Source organism: Pseudorasbora parva, chromosome 24, assembly GCF_024679245.1.
Source record: "Pseudorasbora parva isolate DD20220531a chromosome 24, ASM2467924v1, whole genome shotgun sequence".
Lineage (NCBI taxonomy): Eukaryota > Metazoa > Chordata > Actinopteri > Cypriniformes > Gobionidae > Pseudorasbora > Pseudorasbora parva.
In genome coordinates, this window is record NC_090195.1 from 4,052,575 (window position 1) to 4,070,075 (window position 17,501).

The window sequence follows — 17,501 nt, forward strand, 5'->3', positions numbered from 1 at the left end:
TCTTGAATCCCATTGTGTTTATGAAAAATTCTGAAGGAAGTTGAAATATATTAAGAGGCAGATGTATTAAAATACGACATTTGAAGGGAAGTTTCTGGATTCACACAGAGTTATCTATCTGGCATTTCTTTCAGAGCCTCAGGGACAAAAGATTAAGTATCTAAATAGTTAAAATAAGATGATTATCCCAGTGAGTTCTCTGAAGATCTGCCACTATATTAGGTTACATGGTGCAAACTGATAATGTCTATATAATATATTTACCTAAATATATATATCTCTATTTTGCTGTAAATATATCTATTTAACATATGCATGAGCATGTTGTAGTTTTAGGAGAGTTTGCCATTTAACCTTCTCCTTGTGCGTCTCACATGAGGCATTGTGCTCAGCTGCACAAAACATACACACACACACACACACACACACACACACACACGCGCGCGCGCGCGCTCACGCACACACACGCACACACTCAGGTGCTCACATTGTTCACATGGTCTGTCTAGGTAGTGCAGTTGTAAAGGGGAATTTATCATGACTCACTGATCAATGAGTGTGTGTGTGTAGATCTCCAGGGATAGTTTGCCCCGGCATTGCTTGTCATTTGTGCTTGGATTGAATGGAAAAATAAATTTTCTATCTTTCTTTCTTTTCTTTGTAAATGTAACATTGTCTTTGTTTTTCTCTCGCTAGAAATTAATATTGCACACAAAACCATGTATCTATGCAGAAATATTTACACATTAAAGGAATAGCAAACCAAAAATAATGTTAATTTTTAAATTATTTTGTCATAGTTGACTCCCTCATGTTGTTTCAAATGTGTATGCTATACACATGTATGTTTTTATGTGGAAACAAAAGGAGATTAATTTATTCAAAGAAATTTCCCACAGTGGGTTTTTAAATAATGTCAGTTCATAGTAGGCTTGCAGAATTCTGGAAATTTTCAAAGTTGGAAAACTTTCCATTGGAATAAATGGGAATGAACAGAAATTAGGACAGGGAGGGAACTTAAATATTGCTGAGTTTTTGGGGGAGGGATCATAGGGAATATGTTTATTTTATTTATTTATTTGTTTTTTGTTCAATGAAATTATTTCAAATAAATCAAATCAAAAATGTTTGCATGCATGTCTGCTTATGACCAAACGAAGTTTATGTTTATGTTTGTATATGATAGATTTTGAATCAATTATCCCAAGTTTCCAAAAAATACAGTTTCCAATTTTGGAATATTTCCAAAATTCTCCAGCTTAACTTCCCATGGAAAGTTTCTGAAAATCTGAAGTTTTCTACCCCTTTGCATCCCTAGCTCATAGTGACGACGGCTCCATACAAGTCCATACTACTCTATTCAGGGCTCTGAAGCCAGATGGTAGGTTTCTGAAAGGAAACCAAATAGTTTTTCAACCAAAAATGGTGCAGGTTGGATATCAGTGTCTATAAAATATATCTAAACGCATAATAAGAAATAAATTACAATTTATAATACATTTATTAAAAAAAATGTAATATATATATATATACTGTATACATATTTTTATTTTTTATGAATGAACAATATTATATATAATTTAAATATAATTTAAAAAAATACATATTTTTTGCAAATGTGTATATAGTTATTATAATTCATATTTATTTATAATTTTTTATAGATATCGTTATTATTATTTTCCAGAAAAAATCCTTTTGTATTCCACGGAAGACAATAGACTTCATACAGTTTTGGAACCACATGAGAGTGAGTAAATGATGACAGAATTTACATTTTTGGCTGAACTATCCCTTTAAGAATCAAGAGTTTAACAGCTAAACTATTGTTGTGAAACAAAACAAGGAAAAGATTCAAGTTTTCCGTGCAGGATAAAAAGATTCCTACTGCCTTTCTCTCTCTCTCTCTCTCTCTCTCTCTCTCTCTCTTCGAATCAGCATCTCCCCTCAGCTACACGTCGCTCCAGCTTTAACACATTCACTCGTTTGTTTTTCGCTCATTCACTCGCTCACTCTCTCCGTATGGCACTTTGCATTGTTCTGCAGTTTAGAAGCTCCAGTGTCTCCAGGAACGAAACACGAAATTCGAGTATCAAAAAGGTCATAGTTAAGGTTCATATCTCTGACTCCCTTCGGTATGACCTCTGCTCAATGCAGTGAGGGTTCTGCAGTCGTTCGAAATCATGTCGAGGGGTTCTCTCCGGGCTGAGGCTCCTTGCTCGCTCCGGCTTTATCCTTTCTGGACTGCTGTCGTCCTCCTCTTCGTGGCTCAGGATCGCCAGCTCGTTCTCGTAGCAGAAGGAGTTGGCGCTGGGCACCACCAAGTATTTGTTTTCCATCATGTCCTTGGCACTACAGCGAGGGGTGGACGGCACCTCGTAGGTCTTGTGGAAGTGTGAGTAATCAACCTTGTATTGGTTCTTTTCCTCAAACAGCACCGGCTCAAATCGATGCCCCCAGAGGATCTCGCTGGCCAGGTAGGAGCTTCGCGCCTGCGCCGTCATGGCCGTGGCTTCCACCATGCCCTCCAAGATGACCACAATCTCAAAATCCGCCGTTTCGAGGTCCTGCTTGGCGATGCCAAAAAGAGGACTTTCCTTGTCGATTTGATGCAGGATGGTGATTGGCGAGACGAGGAAGATGCGGTCCAGTCCTTTGTCGAAACCGACATTTATATCGAGCTGGTCGAGCGGGATATATTCGCCTTCAGCCGTAACTCGCGGTTTAATAAGCTGCGCTCGGACGTGAGCCTCAACGATGTGACTCTTTCGCAAGTTTCCCACCCGCCACATCAAGCACAATTTCCCGTCACGCATGGCGATGACGGCGTTCTGCGAGAACAATAGAGTCTGCGCCCGCTTCTTGGGACGTGCCATTTTGGCCATGATTGCTCCGATCATGAAGCAGTCGATGATGCTGCCTACGATGGACTGGAAGACCACGAGAAACACCGCAAGAGGACATTCTTCCGTCACGCAGCGGAAGCCGTATCCGATGGTCGTTTGCGTCTCGATGGAGAACAGGAACGCAGCGATGAAACCGTTCACCTGCAGCACGCACGGCGTGAAGTTGTCGTCGCCCGCAGGGTTGTCCAGGTCACCGTGGAGAAGCGCGATAACCCAAAACGCCAAGCCGAACGCCAACCAGGAAATCACAAAGACGAGCGTGAAAATGATCACCAGGTAGCGCCAGCGGATGTCCACGCAAGTGGTGAATATGTCCGCCAGGTAGCGCTGGGACTTCTCGTCCATGTTGGTGAACTGCACATTGCACTGTCCATTCTTCTTCACGAAGCGGTTGCGACTTTTCCGTCTAGTGTGGATTTTGCCGTTGCCATATCCATTCATCCCTCCACCATGCATGGTTGTTAAACGCAGACCATCCTCCTCCGTTGACACGATACTGTAGCGACCAATCCGACCCACGCTCATTCTCTTAAGCACTCCACCTCCCTATTTTTCCAATCTGGTGTTCCCTCTCTCTTTTGGAGTGGTTTAATAGTATTACAAGTCCAGGGTGGTGGGTGGTTTAGTTGTAGTGATGTTGGGACAAATCCAGTCAACAGTAGAAGCACTTCGGTTTCCTCAGACCCTTGGGAAAAAGAAACAGATCATCATGTTTATCTCAGTTCATAAAACTGTAAATAAGAATGGTGGCATTTGAGTGTAACTCTGCATATGAAAACATTCTTATATCAAAGTCATTGTTTTAGCAGATGTTTCTATGCAAAGCATTTTTTTATTATAGAAAATATTTGTTTAGTAAAATGAATACACAGTAAAAATTAGTAAATTACTTTTTGATTAAAGGGGTCCGAAAATACCCCTTTTTCAGTTAAATAAGTCTCTGATGTCCCCAGAGTGTGAATATCAAGTTTTAGCTCAAATTCCTCACAGATCATTTTTATAGCATAGGGTGAGCAAAAACGCAGTTTTTGTGTGTCCCTTTAAATGCAAATGAGCTGCTGCTCTGGCCCCCTTTCAAGAAGAGGGTGGAGCTTTAAGAGCATGTGTTAGCCGCTCAGATTACCTCACGCAGACACACACTGAAAATGTCTGAAACTGTTTAGCCTTTTATGTTTAAACCGGAGTCGGACAATGATGGCGATGTTTCTGAAGGGTTAGTTAATTAACTTATGAGTCTTCAAAGAGTCTTTATGATCTTCAAGACATTGATTAGCATATTCTGTCATGATAATCTATAAATCGCTGGTGTGGGAACTGTTGTAAAATGCACAGAGCGAGAGAATATCTGTTGAATGAAGAGAGAACAGGTTAGGTTAATTATGGTTATAACTTATGTTGTCATCTTGATTTTTGACATGCTACTGCATTTGTGTTACGTACTGTATTGCTATAAATATGAAAGGACGGGTGCGACAGCTTGAGCAGACTCCAAAATGTGCTCGCATCTGCTTTTCCTGTCATGAATATGACGTAACGCAGCTCTGTTTATCATATTAGATACATTTGAGTGTGTTGAAAATGATGTTATGACGTTACTCTGTACGTTCGCTCAGCAGCTGCTGTGACATGTTCACACTGCTAAGAGTAAAGCACTTCTGCAAAATAAAACGGAAACTGAATGTAACACAGATATGACGAAATTGACAGGCGACTCCCTCACACGTCCCAGTTCATTGGTTAAAATAGCAATTTTCTCACAATTAACAAATAGTTGGAAACATTTGGGATATTGTAAGAACTCAACGGAACAAAGTATATAACACTGGCCTAGTCGTTTTTTGATATTTTACTGCAAACATTTCTACAACGAAGACAATAACTAGGCCTTTTTTTATTACTTTTACAATTACTATTACAGTTTTTGTGGTGGGGCAAGTTAAAATGTTGAACCAATGGCCCGACCGAGAAAAAATCCCTAGCGTTGAGCCCTGCAACAGGAGATCTTTTGCCTTCTGGGTAGGAAGGTCACTAGGTTTTAGAGCTAAAATGTGCCAAATAAAGTGTAGTCACTTACTTCAGTTTCACCTTGATTCAGACTGAGTCTGTGACATTGGTGCATGTTTTATTTTTGGACTAAAAAATGATCATGAAGAGGAAATAAGGCTGTTTTGGTTGGGGGTCATTTTAAGAGAATTGACAGTCAAATTGTTTTGCTGATATTTAAGATATTTGGTCATTGCACAGGCTGGATATTGTATGAAACTAGTGTGTCTAGGTCGAGGCAGGACGCTGGATTCATTTCAGGTTTCTCATGTATGTGTTTTTGTTCTCGGCTTCTACATTATTGATCAGAGCTCTGTTTTAAAGCTGCTTAACACAACAGAGATGTTCTTGCTATCTGATCACTCTCTCACACACACACATACACACACACACACACACACACACACACACACACACACACACACACACACACACACACACACACACACACACACACACACACACACACACACACACACACGTTGGTCTATGTGGTTTACAGGGACTCTCCATAAGCGTAATGGTTTTTATACCGTACAAACTGTATTTTCTAACCCCCTTACACTGCCCCTGCCCCTAAATCTACCCATCACAGGAAACATTCTGCATTTTAACTTTCTCAAAAAAACATAATTTAGTATGTTTTTAAAGCTATTTCAAATATGAGGACATTTGAAATGTCCTCATAAACCACATTTATAGTGTAATACCAGTGTAATACCCATGTAGTTATACAAATGTGTGTCCTCATAAACCACACACACACACACACACACAAACCATAACCACAGATGAGCCTCAAGAGACTCAAATCTTACCCTCCGAAACATTTGCACCAAAGTAAAAATGACGTAAAAGGGGTGTTAACAATGTGGGAGTCTGTGCAAGTGCCCTGTGTGTGTGTTTATGAGTGTTTGCGCACACATGCTTGAGTTTTAAACACATCATTCAGACACTCAGGAGACCTGTGTCGGTATGAGGCATCGACCATGGGTGCCGTCCCACAATCCTCTAGAGACGCTAAGTGGGTTGAAGGGGGGGAGGGCGAAGAGTTAGCTGGGCATACACAGAAAATTAACATAAGACTTGGAAAAAATGAAGGTTATGAGGCAAAAAATAGGGGAGAGAGACAGAACTGATGTACGACAAAGACCAAGAAGGGAGGAAACCCTGTGGCCTGATATCTAAATATATACGGTCAGCGCTCAGAGAGGTTTCGTGCTTTATTTGTCTGCCCTGCTTCTGCATATCGTAGAGCAACGTCATTACTGTCACACTTACACTGCATTTCAAATTAATATCTGTTCCTCTGGACAACATCAGTGTTATTTCAGTATTATTCATTAGTATTTATTGCAATTTGAATTAGATTAAATTTTCATTTGAATGTCAAATTGTTTTAGCGTCATTAGTACTTTTTTTATCTTAATCTTAGTTAATTTCCAATTCACTATTTTTAATTTTCCTTTCAGTTTTTCATCTTATATTTGTTTTGTTTTATTTCAGCTTTTTCAATAAAAAAAAAAAAGGTTTTAGTGAATAATAACAAAATCCGAGAACACAATACACATGTCCATTTAATATGCAGGTATGCCCCCATGTTTTAATTATGATTATAATGTCTTGCATCATTTCTTTGCATTTTCTAAATGAACTTTGAGTCGTGTTTGGCTTTAGAGTTATTTTTGTACTATATAGTAATAGTATTATAGTATTTATAATAATAATTTTTTTCACATTTTCATTTGAATTAATGTTAGTTTCAGTCATTTTGTTGTGCTTGTCATTGTATTTATTCTTAGTTTATTCATTTTATTTCAGTTAAAATCTTTCCATTTTAAACTCATTTTATTTCAGTTAGGTGGCAAGGCATCATTTCTAATTTTCATTGTTACATATTTTCCCATATATTATATTTTGTTTCAGCTTTATTTCAATCCCTGAATGATGTCAATAGTTTTAGTTAACAATAACAACGCTGGCGAACACAATACATATGCCCATTTAATATTCAATATCTCTTTTCTGGTGTATTGTCTTAAAATTGCATAAGACCCAATATAATTCTTGTGTGTTACATTCACCGACAGTGGACTGCCCATGATCTCCACCAGAGGACATCCATCTACTCTACACTTCCTATAACCCATTGCTTCATTATCTTTATATTCAATATATATCACTGTTAACAAAAACCGATGTTGACCAAAGTGCCTTACATAATCATTCACACACAAAACATAATTTATAAAACAACATTTAAGAACATATGGTTTATACAGTATATGCACCCAACATTAAAATGGGCTTTCAGCAACTTCTTAAATATCAGCAGGGATGTGGCAAACCTGAAGGATAAAGGTTACTCGTTCCAAAATATCGGCCCTATTACCGCAATGGCTCGGTCACCTTTATATACCCGAGTTGTCTTGGGCACTACAAGGAGGTTTTGGTTTTATGAACAAAGTTTTTTTAGGATTATATGTGAGCAGTAGGTTTGTTCATTTGGTCTCATTATGGTCTCATTACTTCCATCTGTGTGTCATTATCTTGTTAATGCTTGCCTATTTAAAGCTACACTGTGTAACTTTTTTAGTTTATTCTTAGCTAAAATCACTTAGTTCTTTCAAAAATATATGTGCTCATTAATGTATATTTACTTCTTTCAAGTAATAATGTATTCTCGTAATTTTATAATATACCATTGAAAATACATACGTGTTGAGGGTTCGGATGGCGGTCGCCATGTTGCTCCTCCATCTTGAAAGTACATTTGCCAAAGAGGGACATACCCGTAAATTCAAGCTTCGCTTTTCGCGTTTTTACACTCGATGGCACCGTGTCGAATGTGAAGAGGGGGATTGCTTGAGGCTGCTATATGATGATGGAGGATCATCACTCTTAAGCCCCTTTCACACTGCACGTCGGACCCGCAATATTCCCGGAGCATTGCCGGGTCGCCTTCTGTGTGAAAGCAACCACGTCCCGGAATTGATTACCGAATTCGACCCGGGTCGGGGACCTAGTAACATTGCGGGATATGTATCAGAGTCGCCAAGGAAGCGGAAAAGAGAATTAAGACGGCAACGCGACAGGCAAATCAACAAGACAAAAGTAAATATGGGAGTGGCCTTTCCAAGATGGAAAGAGCTCATGAGGAGCAACGATTTTAAAAAGGACGCCGACGTTGCCTGCTTTCTTCTCGACAGGTAATATTAATTCAGCCTATTTGTGTATATTGGAAGTTTTATTGTTGCTTGGCTAATTATATCATGGTGTGCTGTGCATAACACTAGAACGATGTCTAGGATAGTTTTCCTCGCGTCAATGATGAAAAAGTATTGTTTACCTTATAACATAAATCCGTGTTCTATGACGGATAACATTTTAACATAAGATTAATATTTTAATTGCATTATAATTTGTTTGCCTTACGCTAGTGATGTCGTACAATATACACAATAACGATAGCACTGATAAAAGTTACTTTACTAAGAGCTTGCATTCGTCTGGGAACCTGATAGCTGAAGTTAGCAATGAACTGGTTAAAAATAACGAAAACGTAAAACTATTATTCATTTTACATAGATTAATTTGATCATAGATCATTTGGTAAATTAAATAACTGCAAATTATAATAGTTTTCAAAAATTACCTCATCACTTGAGTTGAAGCAACACTCACCGAAGAGGTCGAACTGGAAGCCATGACTAAATCGGCCACCGTAGGAGTTGAAACGAAATCGAAATTGAGAGGAGCAGAAACTATTATACACTGGATGGTCATATACCTTTTCACCACTAGATGGGAGAAAATATCACACAGTGTAGCTTTAAGCCCTGTGTTTTCACACATTCTTTGCAAAGTCTTGTATGTTGTTACACTGTATTTTTTTAGTGTTATCTTGGTTTCCTGTGTCTTGGTGTTTTGATTCTCTGTCCGTATTCTGTTAACTTGTGCAAAAGTTTCCTTCATGATGTTATGGTGCTGTGAGTGGTTTCCAGGGTGTTGCTATGCACTTTTAAAATGTAATTTAGCATGTGACAATTGTGTTGCACATCCACCCAAGCATGGCTAGCTGGTTGTTGTGGGATTATGGGTGAATGCTAGGTGGCTGCTTGCCTAATGGTCTAAAGTGCACACTGTACGATCTATTATAGTCCTTTTTGACTGTCGTTTGTCAGACTGTACAAACATGATCCCTACTGTAAGCCATATCACACTGTGTGATCTCAGCTGTCATTAATGTCAGACTGTACAGCAGACGAAACACACACACTTGTCCATAGTTTACATCAATCCATGGTACGTTCAGTGACTGAGCTAGATTGAAATGGTGGCTAGCAAACGACAACAATCTCTAGTGTTAATTTTGATCATGGCTTTTCTTGAAAAGAAAACTGGGGGAAAAGGAAGACGTGTGTTTGTGGAACAATTGCTGTTTTGTTTGTTTGTTGTCTCACTAATTGCATCATCAGGTTCTGTGTTTCTATTGGTTTTTCATTTGATAGAAGTCACACTGTAGGACTGCGCCTCAACCTCTGACACTGCCAGAATTTCATCTGAGGTCAAATTTAATTGCAATGGTCAGACTTCAGATTTTGGCCTAGAATCAGAGGAATCTTTTAGGATTTACAAAGTTTGTTTCAGACTGCCAAAATCGTACAGTGTGACTGACGCAACCTCAAGTTTCTGTGATATTCTGATATTCAGATTTAGTCGATCTAGTTACTATGGTTAACTATGAAGAGAGTGCACTTTTTGTGATTTTTCTATTTTCTTTTCCTTCCCTCTTACAATTTTCACAACAAGGTCCATTTGTTTGATGTGATACATGATAACATCATTACATAATTACAGCGGCTGAAGCGCCTCTCTGCTGTCTGCCTTCTACCTGAAAACATGATACCTGATCCGTACACACACTCATGCATTCATACACACACACACACACAGAAGCACTGTAGTATTGTCTTGTATCTGAGCTCTTGGTGTCTTGCATCATTTCAGGGCCAGCATCAGACCTTTTACCACAGGTTTCTTGGGTAACAGAGCTTGAAAGAGAAAGCTTGTGAATGCTTTAGAGAACAATCTGCTGTCCTTCAACTAAAATTTAAAATGGAGAAGATGTAAATAGATCTAAATTAATAAATTACTCAGAATATATATATATATATATATATATATATATATATATATATATATATATATATATATATATATATATATATATATATATATATATATATATAGTTTATGCAATGATATGCATGTACTGTAAAAAGGAAACAATATGTGATGTCCATGTAAAAAGTAAGGCAAGTTTTAATAGTCAAAATTGCACCAGTGAAAGTGATTTTTAAAGGTCAGATCAGGTAGAAATAGCTCTTTAACAACTCTTCTACATAGATATTAAAGCAATTTAACAAATTGTTAGGTATTGTGCATGAACAAGGAGCGATCTTTTATCAGAAAACGAATGCTTGTACCTAAAGTTGTGACGTACAGTGGTGTGGTGCCTGATTTTTGGGCTACGGCTCACCCTCAGGAGGTAGTTGACTTGTAAGGGAACGGTGAGTTCTAGGTTGTAGCGGCAGATTCGACCGGAGAATGTCATGATGTCTGTCCGTGAACCGAAGCGGAACAGAATGGAGGTCATGGGAATGACAGAGGCAGGTTTCTTTTCAAGTGTTTTTTTGACATGGAAATATTAAAAAATTGACCCAAACACAAATGAACATGTGCGTTTGCCGCCTTCTCATAGTGCATCCTGGTGCATCTTTGCATCATCTTCATGCAATTTCTGTGCCAAGCAATTATTTAACAGAAATATTGGTAACGCTCAGAAAAATGGCATTATGCAATACTTGACAAATCATTAGATAATGTTAAAATAATAATTATAAAAGTTATAATAAGACATTCAGAATTAAAACTCAAGCCTTTTCATGCATATTTAACAAGTAATGAACAATTTTTGCATTACAGCAGAAAGTTAATGTAAGAATTTAAGTTTACGGTGTTTGCAGTGTTTAATACACTTGAAGTGTACACTGTAAAAACAAACTTACTCAAGAAAAGTATATTTTTCACATTTGTTTAGGTAAAGTTAGTCCCATTTGTTGAGTAAAGACCACTTAAAGAAATTCTGTACATCTAACATTTGTCAATGCATTACATCTAATTACAAAAAAAGCTGAACATTTAACAGGTATTTCCCTTTACTCAAAAACATTTTCTCTCCTGATCCAGCCTTATGCAAAGCATGCTGGGAACTAAAAATCCACTGGCCAGTTTCATTTTATGCTACAACATTTTTCAACTCAGAAAAGTTAAGTAAACTCAAGTTCAAGTAGATTGGACTCAATTAAATTAAGTAGAAACAAAATGTTCAGCAATTGTTTGCTTTAATTCATTTTAGATAAGTACATATAACAAGCATTTTCAGTTGTGTTGCAAATTCAAAGATGTAATGTAATATGAGCAAAAGAACAAGACTACGGAAGGTCACATGAACAGATACTGTATGTTGACAGTATTTCTAGTCACGATAGATAAACCAACGGTTTGTCACTCTCAAATTCTCTGTCGGCTTTTAATCAGGTTACCATGTGGTTGATGAATTATTTAATAATTTGCAGTATTGAATTGCTTTTTATCATCATCTGACTCTGGAGAGACGGCAGGTGAGATTCTGTCCAGAACATGTAGATGAGACAGGCATTTTCCTACAATGAACTTTGACCTCGCATACGTTGATTTGGATGCATTTGACAATGAACTGACCTGAAGTTCAAAGCCTACGTCAGTCTCCAAATATCAGAGTATTTGACTTAGTTTAAGTATGACAGTATACTTAAACATCTTTGACATCCTAACAGAGCCGTTCTTATGATATGGAGCATATCATGATTAATGACTCCATGTTTGCTGTTTGCGGCCTAGTTTTCTGCAGTATTTAATGCTAATCTGACATTTCCTGCGGTTTTCTTCATGCAATTTCTGTGCCAAGCAGTTAATTTACAGGAATATTGGTAACGTTTAGAAAAATTGCATTATGCAATGTTTGACAGATCATTAGGTAATGTTGATATAATAATTATAAAAATATATTTTTTTTATTAAAATTCAAGCCTTTTCATGCATATATTTGAATTTGAAACTTTTGCTCTAATTTTATATAAAATAAATAGTTTACATTTTTACTGTACAATTTAAAAAAAATTTATTGGAATTTTTCTATTTAATGGTGCATGCATGTCCCAAACAATTGCATGCTCAGCTACGCCTCAAAAAGCAAAAAAATAAATAAATAAAAAATACAAGTCTGCTGCGTGAGCAACACAAGTACAAGTAATGTATCATGCAGAGTAAAGCCATAGTCGGATTGTTTGTGTCCATGTGAAAGTGATCAGTGATGCATTTCTACACGTCTGCTTAAATTATTCATATGCATGTGGATTTTACATTGTTTTGTTGGTCATCATGAAGGTGGAGTCTATCATTTTAACTTGTGTAAATGTACTCCTAAAAATAAAGATAATTTTTATGTAATATAAAGAATATAAAATTATATAAAAATTATAAAGCATTTTCAGGAAATCTAAAGATCATTTTGTGCAATTAAAATGTTCCAAAGTTCTTCATGGATCCATTAATGTCAATAAAGCACCTTTATTTTGAAGAGGGCATCAGATGAATAGTAGTTTGCGAAACTAGTAGTTTGAAGGAGGAGCTCTGACCTCTTCAGCAGGGCAACGGATGACATTAACATGACCGTCACGCTCTCACACACACACTTTCATCTGCGCATTTTTACTGAAGTAGTTCCTGAACAGAAGTATGTGCGAGTCAGGGACAAAACTGTCAGCGAACATTCAGGAAAACAATTCATAAGTGAATGCAGAAAGTTTTCTTTTAGTGTTTGTGTTTGTTATTCAAAGCCCGAAGTGTGTTATGATGTACTTCACGATCGGAAATGTCAGGGAAATTATGAAAGTGGGACTCGTCATCAGAGATAAAGACTGTCCATTTTTATCTTAATAGTACCTTATTTTTGCTTCACTTAGCAGCAAAAATTGCTCTGAAATACTCCTACAGCATGCTCCGAAAAATACGCATGCATACTTAGCATGCATAACTTTCTGCTCAATATCAGGTCATTATAATCGGGTCAGTTAACGATGTTCTAATGAAGTTCAGTGACTGATTCTTCCCAGCACACAGTAAAACATTCATGCACTGGGAGTTAAAATAACTGTTAAAGAATTAATTAGTGATGATATATATGTTAATATTGTATATAATGCAATCTAATTTGAATATATTTACTGGTTAACTTCCTATTTCATGTTAATTGTCTCTAAAGCATTAGTTTAATGCTAACGCTTAGCCCCGTCGTATTTGATGCAGTAATAAACTCACAGACCCCAGCTGCTGTGCGGTCATTGTGTTTAACCCTTTATGAACTTTCTCAGTTTATTTATAGAGCTTTGTTTTAATTTGCATTGACAGCAATGATGTAATGTGTAATAAATGTGCATACAATTGAGATTCTAGCAGATGAGAGTATAATATTGAATACCAAGACTTTAGAAAACACTGGTAAAGTTTTAGACGGATGTTGCTTACCTTGCGTTTTGTAAGGGGTCCTCGCCCTCTGAGTGTGTGTGTTTGTGTGTGTGTGTGTATGTGTGTGTGTGTGTGTGCGCGCGCACAAAGACAGGACAAGTGTGCTATGGCGTTGTGGGTTATCCAAACTGGAGCATTTGATGAGAGCTCGTGCAGCTCGTGATGGGGATCCAGAGCTCTGCCATCTCTACCTCACTCATTGTCCATTTCAGATTCATATCCTATGTTCCACTTGTTTTCTCATTCTTCCCATTTTAAAAGCACATATATTCCAAATCAGAAACGGACAAACGGCCCCAACACTCACTCCAACGGATTAAGTGAAAGAGTTCTGACTGAATCAAAGCATCAGTGAGCTCGTGATGGGCAGAAAGTCATGGAGAAATACTTCAGTTTGGAGAAGTGCATGTCCTCCTCCTCCTCCTCCTCTCCTCTCCTCCACTCCTGACGGATAACACACTGTCCTCTTTTCTTTCTGTACTCAGATCCTCTTTTCCCCACAAAACGAGGGAGGAATACGGCAGTTCTCTCTCGCGCACCTGCTTACTTCATCTTCATCTGCCATCAGATCTATCAGTACTGCACTTTTCTCATCTCATCTCTGTCTGTCTCTCTCGTTCTCTCTCACCCCTCCCGCTCTTTTTCTCCCTCCCACGGCACAAGCGCTCCAGCGTTTTGTCACTTGATGCTCTGCTGTGGTCATACGTACACACACACACACACACACATACACACACATAGAGAGAGAAAGAGAAAGAGAAAGAGAGAGCGAGCGAGAGAAAGAGAACCTGACTAACTTTCTCCATCTTACTCTATGAAAAGGTTTCCCAAAGTGACAATTTTATGACATCTGAGCACATTTTACTACTAAATTACACTGGCTTTACTGTAATTTATAGTGTATTACAGTAAAACATTATAATACATTAATTTGAAAATAATAAAAACACTATATATTAACAAATGCTTATATAGTAAAGAGTATTATATTACAAACATTTTATTTGATTATAAAATCAGCAAATATATTATTTATGTATTTGAAAAATGTATAAAAAATATTATAATTTGTAGATTACAATTTGAATGTATAATTTGTTTACTGTATAATAGTAAAGTATCATAGTACAATAAATATATATAATGATAAACAATATATTATAGCAATATAATATTATAAAATGTTAATATATTACAATTTAAATTAATTATATTAACTCTATAATAGTTAAGTATTATAGGACATTAATTTCATTTAACTATAAAATCAGCAAATATTAAAAGCAGTACAACAAATACTATTATGATGAGGAAATATTTTAACATTTAAATGAATCATTTTTACTGTATAATAGTAAAGTATTATTGTAAAATAATTTGATTTGATTATAAAATCAGCAAGTAATAAAGGCAGAACAACAAATACTATTATGATGAGTAAATATATTACAATTTAAATGCATATCTTTTTTATTATTGTAGTAAAGAGTATTATAGGACAATAATGTGTAGAAAAATGAACACTATCATTTGTAAAACGTTGGTTAATGCTCTGTGAACTAACATGAACAAGCAGTGAACAATTAGATTTCCACTGACTAATGCTAACGAAGATTAATAAATGCTGTAATTAAAATATTTAATCTTTGCTAATGCATTAACAAATAAGACCTTATTGTGAAGTGTTACCATTTTCATTATAAAATCAAAATGTATTAGGCTATCATAATGTATGAATATTTTATTTAAATAATATATAATTTATTGCATGACAGTAATGCGATTGGATTTTACGTGGATCAATCTCATGACAGGATTGTCACAATGCAAAAAAGATGGATGACGCACACACCACACTTCAGTTCTATTGTTAGCATCACAAAATAGTAACTATTCTAAGATTTTCTTCTAGTTTTATCACTTCTTGCAAGTATTTGCCACAACAGATTTTGTGAAAACACTAATTTTAGCTCAGATTTTTTGATATCTACCAAACATCAGCGGTTCTGTTTTTACCCACAAAACTGTGAAGATGTCACTTTTCATTAAAACTGTTGTGAAACAGTCCCCCCCCCCTCTTTGTGTGTGTGTGTGTCCGGCAGGCAGGTTTTGAACACTTGAAGTCTCCATGGTGATTGGCACGCTATCAGCGCTTTGAAGCGTTTTTAGGTGTTTCCTGGAGAGAGTCAGGGTCTCCATGGTGATCTACAGCTCGGCAGCATCACCGTTTCCAAAAATGAAATGGACAGATAGATGGAAATGTGAAGTACTGGAGGCTTAAATAAGAGCATCTCACACAGACCTGTTGAAGAGCGCTCACCCTGTTGCTTTGTCATCTGCCGCAGTCAGTATTAAATTAAAGCTGCAGTCCGTGAATTTTTGGGGGTTCTAAATGACCCAAAATCCATTTTTAAGCAAGTACATAACCAGCTAATGTTCAAAACTATCTCCTTATTTCCCGATTCACTACGGTAAGCTTGTATTGTGTTGTAATTTGAGTGGTACTGGTGGATTTCCGCGGGAAATTCGAGCATGGCGCCGTTGGTCTTTGTCATTACGTCACGTCTGTACACATAAAGGAGGAGTCCGGCTGCATGTGAGGATGCTGCAGGTGTGGATCATTTATAGCCTTTTCTCACAGCAGCTGGAATAATTAAACATCATTTTAATGGCAGAATGTAATCCAGAAAGATCCAAACGACAATCATCAGTGACAACTGGAGATTCACCCGCAGTCAAAAGTCAAAGATTAGACTGTACGGATGTTGAAATCTACAGGTAAATCTAATACACACTAAACACATTCAGTCACACATTGCTGATGTGTTTAACATTAACAATTTGAGAACAAAGTATAATAATAATAATAATTGCACGGTTTGATGTGATGTGAGCTTAGCCATTGCTAGATTTAGGCCTAGTCCACACGTACACGGGTATTTTTATTACCGGAGTTTTCCTCCTCCGTTTTAAAAAGCAATCGCGTCCACACAAGCACGGTTTTAAAAAAGATTCTGTCCACATGAGAACGCAAAACTACGCTATGATTGGCTGCCTGATTTCCATATGGGTCCCATTCACTGCACCGATGCACATTGCACTGACTGAGGGATGCCATGGGCTCAAGTGAAACACTTCCTACAAGTTCCTTTGCTTTGGACTCAGTGACAGGTAACTGTATACAGGTGCAGGGCCGAAGTGGACTGTAATAGCTTCACACACTTGCTTTACTATTTTGTATCATTGCATTCTGGCGCCTTTGTTCTGCAATACAATGAAATAACTGAACATGTATCTGTAGGATATACGTGTGATAAGCGCTGTTAGTGGAGTCCACCGCATAGAATCGACTCACGTAAATCAAAAGGAGATGTGGAAAATCTGATATCAAACAAAGGAAAGAACGGCGCGCACTTCAATTTAAAAAAACGAAATCTCCGGTTTCACCATCTACACGACAACGCTGTAACCGGAGTCTCTAAAAATCTTCACCCTGGCCGGAGTTTTCAAAAAAGTCCGGTTTTAGTAACCGGATACAGCGTTTGCGTGTGGACGAACAGCCAAACCGCGTAGAAAAAGCTGCGGTTTTGAAAATACCCGTGTTCGTGTGGACAGGGCCTTAATCACAGTCGGTAGCGTGATTTATTGTAATGTTTTTCTCAGTTGGTCAGAACAGAAGTGGCCATATTACTTGAGAAAATTCTTATTTAGTTCGAAACATCCAAGACGTAGAGTCTGTGATTGTGAAGTAAAGTTTCCACAGGTGCGGTGACTGACAGACACACACTCCTCAAACATTAGATTCATCCGCGCGGAGGAGCCGCCGATGCACAACCCACGTAAAGAAGATAATTCCACAAACAACAGGTTTTAAAAACAGGTTTCAAAAACAGGTTTCAAAAACAGGTTTTTGAAACGGGT

The 17,501-nt window shown here is 37.3% G+C and overlaps 1 protein-coding gene across 1 annotated transcript; it reads right to left on the reverse strand.

Annotated features, from left to right (window-relative positions):
* Positions 1–14,175, reverse strand: kcnj12a (potassium inwardly rectifying channel subfamily J member 12a). Its single transcript, XM_067435380.1, has 2 exons — positions 13,581–14,175; positions 1–3,591 (listed from the first exon to the last, which is right to left on the reverse strand). The coding sequence occupies exon 2, from the start codon at positions 3,429–3,431 to the stop codon at positions 2,115–2,117; it is 1,317 nt and encodes a 438-aa protein (XP_067291481.1). The 5' UTR covers positions 3,432–3,591; positions 13,581–14,175; the 3' UTR covers positions 1–2,114.
* Positions 14,176–17,501: the final 3,326 nt, after the last annotated feature.